The following is a 15,922-nucleotide window of genomic DNA, read 5'->3' as shown; positions in this document are numbered from 1 at the left end:
TGCTAACAAGTAACTTGCAACTAAGTTAGCTGCTATTAAATGGCTTGCTACTAAGTAAACTGCTAATAAGTAGCTGGCTAATAGGAAATCAGTCTATAACATTCTTCTATAATTTTATGGCTCTTTTCTTAAATCAAGTAAAATTTGGAGGTGTGTCAGATAAGTGTTTTATGTTTAAACAAAGCTATCCTTTTTAATTTTTACAAACTTTTAAATACTGAAATATAAAATATGGACCTTAATTGTATTTTTCCAACAGAAAAAATACCAGGAGAGTCAGCTGTACATGGATAAGACCATTGTGATTTCTTTATTGATTTTTTTTCTTCTTTTATACATAGAGTGGAACAACATAAATTCTCCAAATATCTCCTTCATGTCTGATCATCATTTTATTCCACACCACAAGTTTTTGCAGTCACTTCTTTTTCTGTTCCAACCAAATGTCAAAAATAAAAATGCATCATTTGATCCATTCTGATTACTCTATGACAACAATCAAAGAAAATAGAAAAGGAAGCAGAAGAAAAGGCGAAAAAATAAAAATAAAAAATGTCCGTAAACCAAAAATATAAGGACTTAAGTACCATTTTGGGGGAAAGTGAGGTTTTGGCGGGAAAATATGTGATTGGATAATTTGATCGAACTGCTGTAATTATTCTCCATCGCAGCTCCTGTAGGAACTTAAAACATGGACTGATTGTGATTTTATTTAAAAACTGACATCATGGATTCACCTCTTTGACCTTTGACTTCTTACTGCTGATGTTGGGATCAAAACAGATGAGTTTAGTTCTGACTGGAGCTTCTGTTTTAACGGATTAGTTTCATGTTGTTAGCTTGCTAGCAAAACCTTGTTTGTCCAAGTTATTGTCCTTTTGGATTTGGGGTTGTTTTGTATTTGAGCAACTTAAGAACTATAATGTTCGCGATTTTACAAAATGAAACCGGTTCGTCCAAAAACTAAATTGTAATCAGCACAGGTTTAAGCTAATGTTTTAGCATTTAGCACATAAATCTACAGGTGCAACTTCATCAATATCCAAAAAAAAAAAAAAAACTATAAATAGGAATATCTTAAGGGAATAAAGTTAGACTGTTTATTTTTGGGGATAAATACTTCGTCCGTTGTTGTTTTTTCTGGAATTTGCGCTCAGAAGCTAACCGAGAATGGAAGACAAGTAAAACTGGAAGTGCTCTGTTTGTCTTTCGCTAACACTGCATGGACATGAATACAATCGCTTCGGTCAAACTTGTTGACCTTAAAGTTCATACTTAATATTTGCCATTTGACATTCTTGTCTTGCTAAAACACTGAAGTAACTTTATCATCACCTTCATTAGTTTATCTCGTCAACAAACATGTTCTCGTCTTTTAAGTCGACGTTAAGCTAACTTTGATCCCTTTGAGTGGAACAACTTTTAAGTTTCTATTTGTTCATTACTGCATTTGTTCTCTCGCTCTTGTTCTTGAAACATTTCAATGACTTGCTTTGGTTTTGATTGCAGATTTCTGCACTAAATGTCATGTTCTGCCCCCCAGTGGCTAAAATGATCAACTTTGTAGCGCAAATACAGAGTTTGAAGCAACTCCCTTCCCTGCACAGAAGGGCTTCCTTGTCAAAAAGTTTGGACTTTTCTACACCACCAAATGTTACAGTTTGTGACTTCAGGTTTAGGTGTTGGTATGTGCAGAAGCTAAGCTAGCTAACGTGGATTGAGGTTGCTTTAAATTCAATCAGAATCTGCTCATACGTCCAACACGTCATGGGAAGGTCAAGTATCCAAATTAGCTGAAAATTTTACCCCTAAACTATCAGAACCCTTATGATCCTATCTCTCTGTTGATGCTAATGCTACATGCTAGCTGCACGCTCTGCAACTGATTTAAATGGAAGCAAACAATCATGTTTTACATCAGCAGGTCAGAGGTTGAACTAATGCAACACAAAGTTCTGTGTGTAGAGCGTAACGTGTCGGGAATGAAATGAGAAGATGGTAATAATAAGGTTAATAATAAGAATCACAATGCATTACATGGCTAGCTAATTATACTCATGCATAAAATCTGGGCTATAGAACTGCTGTATGGGTTATGTAATGTGATGCTAGCATTACAACACAAGGAAGGAAGGACACTAAAATGAGTTTTGAAAGAGAAGTGCATTGAAATGAACCTGAAATGAAATTTACAAAATAAACAGATCAAAGTAGCCGTATTATTCTGGGCTGGAACAGATTTTTTGTTCCCAAAAATAGCCACACGAGGGCGACGAAAACCCAGTCAAAAGAACCAGAGATTAAAAAAAATGGAAATAGAAGTTTAAATCATGAAACCCTCTGTCCTCGGCAGATTGGACGGAGGGAGAACAATAATATATCAACAAGAAAGAGAGCATAGAAGAAGAAGAAGACAAGCATTTTTCAATTTTTGGTTTTAGCGCACCTTTTTAACTATCACAAAAAAATCACAACTCAAAAATGTATAAAGCTTTTTTTCCCCACATTGGTTTAAAGTTACAGTTTCCAAAAAAAAAGGAAGAAGAGCAAGTGAATAATTTATGACATACGCTATTATAACATCATCCTAACACTAGTGTCTATGAGGTATATCTGCAACAGTTTGGTAAAGAGAGCACGGTCTGCGCACAACGCTCGCAAGTTTGCCTCCACGTATATTCGTCGTTTAAAGCTTTGCAACCATTTGAAAAGAGGGAAAAGGGAGGATGGAGAAAGAAAGAGCTGAATTTCCACCAACACTGGCTGAATATATAGGTTTGTTTATGGTTAAAGACTCGAAATCTTGTGATAAGAAACTTCCCGATCACAAGAAAACAAATTGGCAGGATTACGCGTTCATCATGGATTCAGCATAACGAGATTTCAAAATAACTATCCTGTTTTCTCGTGAAACTCTTCGGAAATATTATTTACATCAATTTTCAGGATGCAGTCATCACTCATACTTGAAAGAAATGTTTGATAATACTGAGAAAACATGTTTGCTTGCATGTTATGATCACAAGAAAACCAGTTGGCAGGATTATGAGTTCCTCATGGATTCAACATAACGAGATTTTAGAATAACTTTTTTTTTTGTTGAGAAATTCTTGGGAAGTAGAATTCATCATATTTATTTTCAGAATGCTAAAATGGTCCTCAGATTATATTTACTTGAAGAGAATATTAGACAATACTGAGAAAACGGGTTTGCTAGCATAAGAAAACCAATTGACAGGATTATGCGTTCATCATGGATTCAGCATAACGAGATTTCAAAATAACTACGCTGTTTTCTTATGAAACTGTTAGGAAACACTGTTTATTTTAATTTTCAGGATGCAGTCATCATCCTGACAGGGAATTTAACCCGAGAAAACAGGTTTGCTAGCATGTTATGATCACAAGAAAACCAATTCTCAGGATTATGCGTTTATCATGGATTCAACATGACAAGACTTTAGAATAACTTCTTTTTGTGGGGAAAATTCTTGGGGAACATTTATTTTCAGAATGCTAAAATCGTATGAACATTACATTTACTTGAGACAAAATATTAGAAAATACAGAGAGAACAGGTTTGCTAGCATGCTATGATCACAAGAGAACCAATTGGCAGGTTTATGCTTCCATCATGGATTCAACAAGACAAGATTTCAAAATAACTATCCTGTTTTCTCGTGAACTGGTATTGGGAAATACTGTTAATATTAATTTTCAGGACACAGTAGTACTCCTGACACTTTATGAACTTGAAAAAACTATTTGATGATACTGAGGCAACAGGTTTGCTAACACATTATATAAGCAAATTTTGTGACGTTGAAGAAACAGCTTTTGTGAACTCATCAATAGTGAGATACCAAAGTTTGTAAGTCTCTTTGGTCTTCCGCATCAACGGAAAACCATGACATCAAACTTTTTTACCTCTTTACATTGATTCCATACGGTCAGACTACCTTGAGTTTCTGGTATTCTACATTTTTTGGTTGTTGCAGCTACACTGAAAACCAAACTGTGGAAACCAGCTCAGAAAAGAGAAAGAAAAAACGAGAGGAGAGGAGTAGAACAGAACAGGAAGCCTTTGGTATTAACTCTGGATGTCTTTGGGTTGATTGCATTGCAAAGTTCCAGAGAGCAGAAAGGAAACTCAGGCGCATGAGCCGCGCTACGACGGCGGTGGCGCTGAGGTATTTTCTTTTTCACAGGAATAGGAAGTTTACAGCACAACAGAGAGGTCTAGACTTCGCTTTGGTTCAAGCAAGGCACTCATCCAAGGTTATCTCATACTTTGCAACGAAAGCGCTCTCTACATCTGTGTTTCTGAAGCAGCCTGGTTTGGAAAAGCAAAGTAGGAGTTTGAACAGTTGATGCGATTTTCAGAGGTTGGTTCCTTTGGTTCCTCTGCTGTTTGGCTTCCCTGTTTGATTTTTAAGCCAAATGCTTGTGAGAAGGGAAGCCAAATGGCACAGATGGATGTATAGACATTTATAATCCTGTATGCATATTGCTCCTATTATGAAATATTAATGATTACGGAGATGATTACATGTAGTGTTGTGGGCCTTGATTTTGATGTATGTGAAGTTGTGTGTAGATGATGTGACTCTTTCGCTTCACAATCCTCTCCAGTTTGTTTTGCTTTTCCAACCAGATGTGTGATCAGTATAAGGTCCTAGGAGTATTTTCAGATCATCATCTATCTCAGGGTCATGGTTTTTTTTTTCTCGTGGATGCAGTCAGGCCACCAGAGCAGAACAAAGAAGAACATCGACAACTCAGATTTGTTGAGGTTGTTGTTATTTGCGATGTTTTGCACTGAAATAACAGCTGAGGAATGTTGTTTTTGGAAATGTGTCATGTTTGGTCTCCAAGAATTTTTAGCCGTATGTTAATTGAAGTAACTGCTAGTGGATTTTTAGCAAAACCCACACTGTGGCTGTAGGGATGTTCGTGCTGGTGTGCTTTTCCACCACTTTTTTCCACTTTCAAATTTGTAAAAAGTTGCTTGCAATGAAATCTGGAACAGATATTCACGGCACCAATGGGAAAAATCATTCCTGGTGATTCCCTGACTTTTGATTTCTGATGCTGTGCATTGTCTTTAGTGCTAATTATCAAATATTTTCATGCTAAATGAAGAAGGTTAATGTTACCCAGCAACATTTTAGCATTGCCACTGTGAACATGACAGCATGCTGATGCTTTAATACATGTCCTCTATGAACTGCAGCAGATAAACTGGGTGTCTAGGTGTATTTTTAGAAGGTAATGGGTTAATATTAACCTTTCCTGTATGCACCAGACTTTACAAATTTAGACAAATACAAGAGTCACAGTCTGTTGGTCTTTCTAATAGGAATGCAAATTTTCGTAACCCTCAGCATTCATAATAAATCAATTTATTGTTCAACTTTATGTTGTATAGCGAACATATTTCTAATTAGGTGATGTTTAACCATGGGATCTTGATGTTTACTGCATAATCAGTTACCTCATAACCGCCCTCTATTGTAGATTTGCTGTCTTAGTAGCCTTAAAGTTGTCTTAAAGAAATGTATGCTGGTCGGAGGTCATTAACCGCCACATAAGTCTTTGTCATGGTGCCCCATTCCTAGCTAATGCTCCAAATGACCACCTCCTCGGGTCACGACAAGTAAGAGGTTCCACTTAATGGTGAAGCCAGGTACTACAGCTAATCTACAACCCATTTCCTAAAATGCATGTCTTTATCAGTCCATATATTTTTAATTTGTTAAAACAGTAATGCACAATAATCATTAATCATTAACATCCCTACTTCCTGCCACTAAAACACAGGATCCCAGCAACGTTGCGTCTTTAAAGTTGCTTTGCAGCACAAAGTTGGTAACATCTAGCCATCTAATTAAAAACAGACCTGAGAGCTTGCTGGTGCTGAAGAAACAGGATGTGAGGATATGAAGAGAATGCAAAGACTTCTTCCTTTATAACTCAGTACCTGGTTGAAGGAGTACTTTTATTGTTCTTGTACTTTTATCTAGTTTTAGCACCATAAGTCCAATGAGGTTCCACAACTCTGATGCCGTTGTATTACAGTGCAACACATTGTTTTTGGTCATTCGTGGTCTTATTTTGTGTCAAATGGTCATCTAAAGCACATAAAGACCTTGGAGGTCCATTTATCTGCATATCAATTGCTCCTAAGTTTGAGGCTTTTCTTATAAATCTGCATCTTTTTTTAATGTCTGACAAATTACTAAGTTTGAGGGTGCCTAATACAGGTCATTGAAAATGATGAGAATTTCAAGGCAAATATCTGCACGACTGATTAAACCAACTAAATCAACATGTCGACAATCTAAGTCTGCATCTGGCCTGATGCTACTTGACACCAGCCTCCTTCTCCTCGTCACACTTATTCTTTTTGAGGAGAAGAGGCGATGTGAATCTAAGGTAGAAACAGGGGAAAAGACAGAAAGAGAAAGCGAGAGCAAAGGGGAAATTAAAAAAAGGTAGAAAATGTGGCTTCGTCATTGAAGCACAAAAGCATGGAGCTGAGCGCAGACCGTACCGAAGAGGAAACAAATCTTTGGTTTCTTTGGTTTCATCAACACGATTAAAAGGACAAATGGAAAGTCAGTGAGGTAGCCTCTCTGGTTCTCACTATTGAAATAGAAAGTTTTTTTTTTTCCTTTTTCTTTTTACACACAGACAAAGTCAGTCTTGGAAGCAGCTAGCTTTAAGGGACTCCTCAGTTTTCCTTCCTAACGGGCAAAACAAGTCGGTGTGTTTGCATTCACGCAGTCAAACACTGAAATCGTCAATAATGTAACACGGATAAGCCCCCAAACCAACAGAGGGACGCAGAAAAAGTTGGAAATTAACTGATTTTATGTTCGCTAGTATCAGACTAAACACCATGTCATGGTTTTGATTGAATTTCGAATCTCGAAGAGCAAGTTTTTCTATGATCACTCAGATACTCAGTTAAACCCGCTTTTTTCCATTTACAGCCTCTTTTGCCTTCAATGAATGACATAAAATTATCATCTTGATGCTAAAATGCAACAAGAGTTTGGTTTACACGCAGCAATCCATCTTGTTCGGGCAGAAAATGGTGCTTTTGAAGACGTCTAAACGTGATCGTTTCGCGGCGTAAATAAGAGCGTAACCAGTGTCCGAGCTGCGTGGATGTAAACACACACAGTTTATTGGCCTCTCAAGGATTCCAGTCATCTTTGGAGAGTCGGTTTATATCAACGTGTGGCCCTTACGTCACCTGATCAAGTGTCACTAGAACATCAGTCTGAAATTCATTGCTTGTTCAGCAATGATCAGCAGGATGCGAAAACTAAAACAGCAAAATAAATTAGCCATAAAAATCACAAAAGAAAAACAGATGCAGTGCTCATCATTCAGTCGGCTATTATTTGTCATAAGATTGTTTTCATTTCCCAAAAAACAATTAAAGCAAAAAATCATTCCCAGGACAAAAAAATAAATAAAAACTAGATTGGCTAAATAGTGAGAGCAAGTGTTGACATTCAGAAGTACGCGAGTCTAATCTGACATTCCTACATTGTTCTGTCATTAAGTCTAAACATTCATAACACAACATTTCATTTTGCTTTTTAAAGTAAAGCTAACTAAGAATAAATTAACAGGCCTGGCATAAGCACTGCATCTTTGATGCAACTAACATTCTTAAATACTCATAAATATTCATCAAAAAGCAATTACATCTAATTAAATAACATTAAATTATTATTAAGTACAAAACTAGTGTGTTCTAAAACACCTCATAAATAAATACAGCCTCAAACAGAAAGAAAAGGGAACGTACATGTAAACTTTGGCAAAGCTAATCATCGTCGAGGGAAAAGGGTTCAGAGGGAGATTTGGCAACAAAATTTGTTCACTTAAATTAATTCACAAAAAGAAAACATAAATTACATTAAATAAAGAAATCACATATTGCAAAAACCTAGGAAGGAACAAAGTGGTCATAATAACAGACAAAGTATTGGCAAATAATTTGAAGTACTTCAAAATAAACAAGCAATGAAAACCTCTTTGGGACGGTTATTTTTTGGTTTCATACCCTTTTTCTTTTTGGTTTGGCAGGTTTAGCCTGTTTTTTTACATCCAGACAGAACTGCAAGTGGGAATGGAAAATGGCCGCCACCACCTGAGCCAGAAGCCACGCCCCTCCATTGGGCGTGGCCAGCAGGACGGCAGGGTCAGGTAGGCGGAGGATTTCTTTGGACTAGAAGCTTTACACACAGAAAGACAGAGAGAAAACTAAAGGATAAAGCTATTTGACCGATATTTTAGCAGTTTCTCTCAGCAGGTGTTGACTTTTTTGGTTGTTTCATGTTTTATTGTTTAGCAGCAGCGCAGCTCCTCCCCCCTAAAGAACAAGCTAACATGGCTTTTCTTTGCTACGACAGTCGGCATGTTCACTCCTTTTGTGAGGTTTTTCCTCCAGCATGAACTACGACAAACAAGTCACCTTCCAAAATTTGATGTTAAACTTTCTAAACTTTTCCACCCAAACCAGCAGCGCTTTATTTCATTAGCCGAAACTCAACTTAGCCGACTTCATTCCTTCTTTTTTTTTTGATAGATTTTAGTCCCGTGGCTAAACTGAACATGTAACGTATACGGACTGCTCATAGAACAACATTTTCACTATGATCAATGAAACTGATTAGTGTATTTTTTAGCATTGTTCCTACAACACTGGCAAACGTTACCTAAAGGTTCCAGAAATTCTTTAAGAAGAATGTTCCCATTAAATATTCAAAGAATGTCTTAAGAATATTTCCATTTCAAATGATGTTCCTTTAAAGGTAATAAAAAGATCTAACATTTAGAGATGTTGTTCCATGATTGCAAAGGTTCTTGAACTAACATTCCAAAGAAATTTTTTTAGATGTTATCGAGGCATCAGATGATTTTTTTTTTTTTTAAAATAGAACTTTCTTGTAATCTGATTTATTAACAAATATGTTCTGAGAAAGTTTGCAGAATGTTCTTACCATGTTCCGTGATAACAAAAGAACATTCTGAAACCAACATTAAAACGTGTTCCAGATGTTATCGAAGCCTCAAATGATTTTTAGAAAACATTCTTGTGATGTTACATAGAACAAAGGTGGAACATTCTTCTTGCAATGTTCTGAGGATGTTTTGAGGGAACATATTGTAGAAGGTTCTTCCCCAATGAAAACAGATAAATGATGTTCTAATGCAACACTGAGAAAACATTAAGACGTTATTGAGACCCTCAATGATAGAACGTTCTATCCATATTAATAAAGGTGGACGTTTTGAGAATGTAATCGATGGAACTCACTGTAGAAAGTTAGATTTTGTACCTTTCAGAACATTCTGGGAGGTAAAAGGAAACTTTTCACTGCAAACATTAGTAGAACTTGTTTCTCAGAACAACAAATAAATTCTAGTTGGGGTATTCCTTATCGACAGAAATGGGTTTTTGGCATTTGTCTGTCAATACCAGCTGATGTTCTTTAGTAACTTTATCCCTAAAAAAGGCCCCAAACGTTCTGCACATGTTCAGTGTAGCCAAAGTTCATATTATCAAATCTGGAATTTTTGTTCTTCCAGTTAGCTTCATTTTCCAGTTTGTATTTCATTTCTTGATTTAAATGATTTGCATCCTAGTTGGTAAATGGTTAAAATCCAGCCTGAAATGACTGGAACCCATCCAGTTTTGCTGTTTTTTACTGGGTTTGGGTTTAAAAGTGTCAAAGAAAGTGATTGGTTGTGGAAGACAGAAAAGGTGACTGTGTGCTACTGTTGGTACAGCAGAAAATCTTTGGTATGCACTGTACACTCCATATAGCATCGTCAACAGTTGGGACAACGTAAAACTGTGGCTGGAATACTAAGACTAGGTGGAAGCAGAGATGGAAAGTGGAAGTATTTCAAACAGTCGGTGTTTTTCTGGATCTTGGTTGAGAATAGTGGAAATTGTTGGAGGTAGGCTTTGACCTGTGTGAAAAACTACGATGGATTCTTAAATATTTTAGTCTTAATGTGGAGAAGTTTGTGGTTTGATGTCATCAGTATTGGGAGACTTGAGGATTTTCCATGCTGAAGGAACAACCCGTCAAAATAAAAGACGTTTTAGCTGTGAAAATGCTCTACAGGAAAAATCAAAGCTAAGTTTGTCGATTTTAATAAGGCTAACAGAATGAAGGAAATGCTACTAGTTAAAGGACAAACTAGCTCGATTAGCCGACTTGCTAACCCAGAATGTTTAGCAGAAAACATAAATTAAAACCCACAACATGCTGGTTAACAAAAGAGGAGTTTTTTTTTCCCTTACAGGGGGAGGAGGACTGCTACTGGAGTTGACGTGAATCTTTGGTTTGTTAGCTGATGAGGTTTCTGTTGTTCTTTTAACCGTTTTTTACTTTGAAAAACTGCATAGGCACACGTTAAAGACACTCTTCAACCGTGAGAGACACATTAATGTTCTGCCTTTTTTTACTTCGGGTGTCGGAGGGAAGAAAATATGGTCGCCGGCATCCTCCGATTTCGTTCCTTCCCTCCTTCCCGTGTGGTTTTTTACCCTTTTTCAGTCCCCAACTTGCTTCCCCTTAAAGATGGCCTGACGCAACATCAGGCAGAACAAAGCTACTACTTCACTCCCGCGATGTCGTCCTTCCTTCGATCCTCCGTCTCCTCGTCATCGTCCTCAACATCGTCGCCGCCACTCTTTTTTTGTTGTTTTTTTTTGTTTTGTTTTTTTGGTAATAATTCTCCTCCATCTTCAGTAAGTTTTTTCCGTTTGTTGGAACAGTTAGGTGCAGAAAAAGGTTTTCTTTGGTTTCGATTTGTCAATAAATAGAAAAAGTCTCGTGTCCATTTTTTTTCATTTTAAATCGTTCTTAAAGCCTTTGGCTTGCCTCTAACCAGGCCGAGACTCAGCCTGGGGTTTCTAAGGAGCAGGGGCTGCTGACTGACGCCTTTCCTTTGGTTTGGTTTCTCTTTTTTTGGTTTGATAGCTCGAGTGAAAGATGATGGATGAAGTGATGGTGAAGGCTGCTAGAACAGAGCTGGAGGTGATGGCGGTTGAGGTTTTTTGGGTGCGTTAGTATTTACATCGCGTGTAAAAGCTGTACACTGTGACGGTATCACGTTGAAATCAGTGGGGGTTGAGGGATTTGGATGTTCGGACGCAAAACAACCACAGAGACAGACGAAGAAATCTTTCGTGTGTCTCGGTCCATCTGTCTGAGGCTGAACATCCCTTTTACCAAACATCCAACTTTCCTACGCTGCAAACAAAACCCTAACGTTGAGTTTTTGTTACTGCTCAGACATCTGGATTGCAGCTGATGTCGCTCAACAAATTAAAACCGTATTAAACTGATTTGTTTGTAGCGTTTACACACATCCGGTTGTTTTCCAGCCCGCTGACCTTCTGGAAGAGACGAACTCGCCAGGCATCGTCTTTAGATTGTCCTCTTTAACTATTACAAAGGCCCTGATCCGCCTGGACAGTTCGTCCTCCGCTGGTTCAGACGGTTCTGTGGTTGCGTCGATGAGATGGGAGTTACTGGTTGGTTTATTTGGTTTATATCTGTGATGGTGTGAGGCGTCCACAAAGCATCTTAGTTTTACAGCTGGATTTGCACCAAAACGGCAAAATCTGATTTGTCTGAGCAGGTTTCAACCTTTTTCAGCTGTCAAAATTTAATGAAGTAAGCACAAATTCATGACATGTTTCAAAGCCATTACATAAGAACTAGCTTCCTGTAGGTCTTTTCTCCTAAAAGGTTCTGTTCTTCAAGTTTTTCTGACAGTTTTGGTAACTTTCTCTAACAGCATACCAAGACCTTGAGTGCCAGACAACCTTGTTTTGTTATATTTGGGCTTCTTCCACAAACTTTGGCTGAAAGGACTCGAGAAACTAGTGGTTCGAAAGCCCACAAGCTCTTGAAGTTCAGTATTCTGTTGAACTTGTTCAGCAATCTGTAATTTGAACTTCAATTCAATGCCTAACTCTGGCTTGTAATACTTGAAATTGTGGGTAAACACAAGTACTTTTTGGGAAATTCCAATGAAAACAGCTTTTTCTGGCAGATAATTGTGTTAAGGATTGCAGGTTTTCTCTGGATACTGTATGAAATAAGGACTTTGTTCAATGAATTGTATGATTTTATGCCCATCTAAACAGGGAGAAGCCAGTGATACAGTCTTGAAGATGTTGTAGAGATGGTGCATGTTGAGTTTGTACATTACAAGTTGCATTTCCAAATCTCTAAATCCACTTTTTACCACAGGTTTGGCTCCAGTGGTTATAAATGGTCACCAAACAGCACCAGCAGTCACCTGCATAAACAGAACCTTTGCTCTAATTGTCAACAAAGACTGTTTTAATGCTAAGAGGCTTGGTGGAAAGTCCTCGTGGATGAGTTACCATGGTAACACATATGATGGGGTGGGTGAAGCCGGGGCAAACTGGGGCTTAGCTTTGGTTTAAGCTGACAGCATCGGTCAGGAAACAGGGAATTCTGGGAAATGACTCTTTAAAGTTGTGTTTCTGTAAAGCAAGTGTGTTTGTTGGCGAAAGTGTGTGTCTGTGTGTGTGTTGCTGTGGACATCGGTACAGTACGATGTGTAATGACAGATGCCGAATGGATTTCAGCCACTGTTTAGAAAAAAATGGCATCCTGAGTTTTTCTAAGATGTGAAGACCACTCGGCTGGCGGAGAGCTCCGGTTCTATTGCAAAGAAAATGTGCTTCAAGATTGTGCTCACATACATTGTACATATTCATATTCACGTCACACTAAGACTCCACTGAATGCTAAGTAAGCAGAGGAAGCTTCGTCGTTTCTATGTGTCGGCTCAAATCATGAGGAAGTTGCATGTGCCTTGGTGTGTGTCGGTGTGTGTTTGTGCTTGCATATATTGTCATTTCCTACCTTAAAGAATCCTCACTGCCCCCTTTAAAGAGTCGAATCAACACATGTTGCTTTTTGTTTGGTAAAATTGAAGAGTTTCGTCCAAAACAAATGGCAGAAATTTTGTCATTTTCTAAAGTAGAGTTGGTTACCTTTAGTTAGTTTTCCAGAAATTCACTTTTCATTTTGGAACATTTTGGAGACCGACTCTTCAATTCTGGTCTTTTAGTTATGTGAAAATCATCACTTTGCCTTTTTGTTTTAGTTAAACTGAAGAGCTTTGTCCAAAAAAATAGCAGAAATTTCATCATTTTCCAAAAGAAAATTGGTTTAGTTATGAAAATAGTGATAATTCGTCTTCGCACATTTTCCTTATGGAACATTTTTGAAACCAACTCTTGGTCATTTAGTTATCTGGAAATGATCATGTTGCCATTTTTAAAGTGAAACTGAAGAGTCTCGTGCAAAACAATAACAGAAATTTCATCATTTTTGGAAAGAGGGTTGGTCAGTTTTAGTTCTACTTTATATATTTAAGAGATCCAACTTCACACATTTATTTTGGAGCATTTTGGACACCAGCTCTTCAATTCTAGCCTTTTGGTTAATTCTTTTGTGAATAACATCATATGTTGCCTTTTTTAAGTAAAATTGAAGAGTTTCATCCAAGTAAAATGGCAGAAATTTCACCATTTTCCAAAAGAAAGTTAGTTATTAGTTTAAAAAAATAGTAATCAGTCTTCACATGTTTTCCTTTGGTCAACATTTTGGAAACCAACTCTTCATTTCTCATCTTTGGTTAGTTTTTAACGTAAAAACAGAGACTGTATTGTCAAATTAACACTTTTTTTTATCCAGCTGTCAATTACAAGATAGATAAATTGATCAGTTTTGTCGGCAACACAGTCAAACCTCAGTTTACTGAGTCAGATAAAGAATTTTTGTACTTTTTCATTAAATAATCTCAATCAGTCCAAGTTAGTTAATAGACTTTGTATTGAGGTTATTCTGTCAGACTGAGATTTTCTCTTTCTAACCTTGTTTGTCTTTGATTTGGTTAAAAAAAAAAAAAAACTCCACTAGCTGACCTGAATTCATGTAAATTTCTAAAACCTTCTTCTCAATGAGAATTGTGCACCGGAACCGATGCGTCTTTGGATATTTCGAGAGTTTACCAGAAAATGTTCTCATCACAGAGCTTCCGTCACATTCTGCAGTCCTAAAGCTTTCCTCGGTTTCATGTTTGGTTGGTTCCTAGCTTATATTGCATAATAGAAAACACACGTCTTCTAGTCTTTGGTATCTGGGCTAGTGTGTAGCAGTGAAAGCCTAGGATTCAAAAAGTTGTTTTGTTTCCCCTCCCCAGTGAGGTTTTGTTTTTAGAGATGAGTTTGACCCTTTTTTTTGGCTTCTATATGGACAGACGATGAGTTTGAACAAAAGGCGGTTTCGGCTACAACAAGTCGTGGCAGTGAGCAGCCCCTCTCTCAGTTTGTCACCCAAAGCAAAAACAGACAAACAAAAATATCGTAAAAAGTTTTCCGCCTCGCTTTCGACCGGACGAAACCTCCGTCCCTCCCATGTCGACCCACCCCGACCCCCGTCCCTTTATCCCCGTCCTCGCCGTCTACTATCACGCTTTGGTACAAGTGCTCGACGCCGACGATTGGGCGCCGGGGCTGGCTCCGTCGTCTGTCCATTTGTCCAGGCTCCGGCGGCGGGCGTTCATGAAGAAGTTGCTGACGGTGGTGAGTTCGAGGCCGAGCTGCTGCGAGATGGTCATTTGCATCTCCTTGGACGGCCGCTTGTTCTCCTTGAAGATGGCCAGCAGGGTGCGCCGCTGCAGGTCGGTGAAGACCAGCCGCGACTTCTTTGGCGTGTTGTTGCGGTCCTTCGCCGTGTCCTGCTCCTTCCGTTTGCAGGCTGCGAAGAGGAAACAGAAAACAGTTAGTGTTTGCATTTGACCGACGGGGTAAACATTGGAGGATTCAGCTGCAGCTCTGACAGGAAACACAAACAGAAGTTGTTGATCTGTTTGTCTGCTGAAGGCTTCAACAAGACGTTTGATATCACACTGGTTCAAAGCAGTGAAACTTTACCTAATTTGAGTTCAACCAACCAATATCACTGGTTGGTTGAACCCAAAAAATGTAGGAAAAGCTTCAAAAATTCAGTAAAAAAGTCATATTTAATCCAAACCAGGACTTTTTTCCAAGTAATGTTGTAGTTACCATCATGAAAATGTTGACAAAAGTGAGATATTTTCTGAAAATAACCAAATAACAAGTGAAAATTAACCTAAAGTCTAAAGAATATTGGGTTTTTCAACTGGAAACCTTTGATACCACGTCATCGGTAAGAAAAGTAGTTTATTTTATAGCAAAAAACATCATTGAAAACACAGTTTAGTTGCATAATTTAGTCCTGCGACTACATATTTACACAACAACACAATGCCATTAAACCGAGTCATTTTTGCATATGCAGTTATCTTTGTGCAAAAATGAGCTAAAAGCTAACTATCATAGCTTCATAGCAGCAGTAACGGACACCTTTACAGCATCTGTCAAGCAAAAATTGTGATTTTATTAGAATAAGTCAAATAATATTATTTAAAAGATACAATTCTTCATTCAAATGAGCAAAAATAAGCTACTGCAAGAGCACATTTAGTCTGTACAGTTTGTATTAAAACAGAATACAGTATTTAAATAATGTTATCACTGCCGTACATAGACGCTGTGTTTAATAATCAGCTTTAAAGAGGATAAAATTGAGGTTTTGCAGCTTAAATATGTGTTTGTTCTGCTCTGAACATCCTTATTTTTGTAGAAAACGGCTCTCTGGTTTCACTTTGTACCAGAACTGTTGACAAAAGCCACAAAACTGCTCAAATATTTTAAATGTGGTGTCCAGACTTTATTAATATTATTCCTTTTACTGCCATTGTGCTCAGTAGCTGAGTCCTAAAGAATAAAATGAAAAATTACGCACAATAA

General features: G+C 37.7%; 1 protein-coding gene and 1 long non-coding RNA gene across 2 annotated transcripts in view; one reads left to right on the top strand and one right to left on the bottom strand.

Annotated features, from left to right (window-relative positions):
* LOC129350949 (uncharacterized) overlaps positions 1–15,922 on the top strand; it is a 38,620-nt gene that overhangs the window by 8,323 nt on the left and 14,375 nt on the right. The window lies entirely within an intron of this gene.
* onecut2 (one cut homeobox 2) overlaps positions 284–15,922 on the bottom strand; it is a 52,055-nt gene continuing 36,416 nt past the window's right edge. Inside the window, exon 2 of the mRNA XM_023290438.3 lies at positions 284–14,846. Within this exon, the coding sequence (XP_023146206.1) occupies positions 14,557–14,846 (290 nt within the window). The 3' untranslated portion in view covers positions 284–14,556. The remainder of the gene's footprint in view (positions 14,847–15,922) is intronic.

The sequence above is a fragment of the Amphiprion ocellaris genome, chromosome 17, assembly GCF_022539595.1.
Source record: "Amphiprion ocellaris isolate individual 3 ecotype Okinawa chromosome 17, ASM2253959v1, whole genome shotgun sequence".
Taxonomy (NCBI): Eukaryota; Metazoa; Chordata; class Actinopteri; family Pomacentridae; genus Amphiprion; species Amphiprion ocellaris.
The sequence above is the reverse complement of the archived record's forward strand: the minus strand, read 5'-3'. Positions and strand labels throughout refer to the sequence as shown.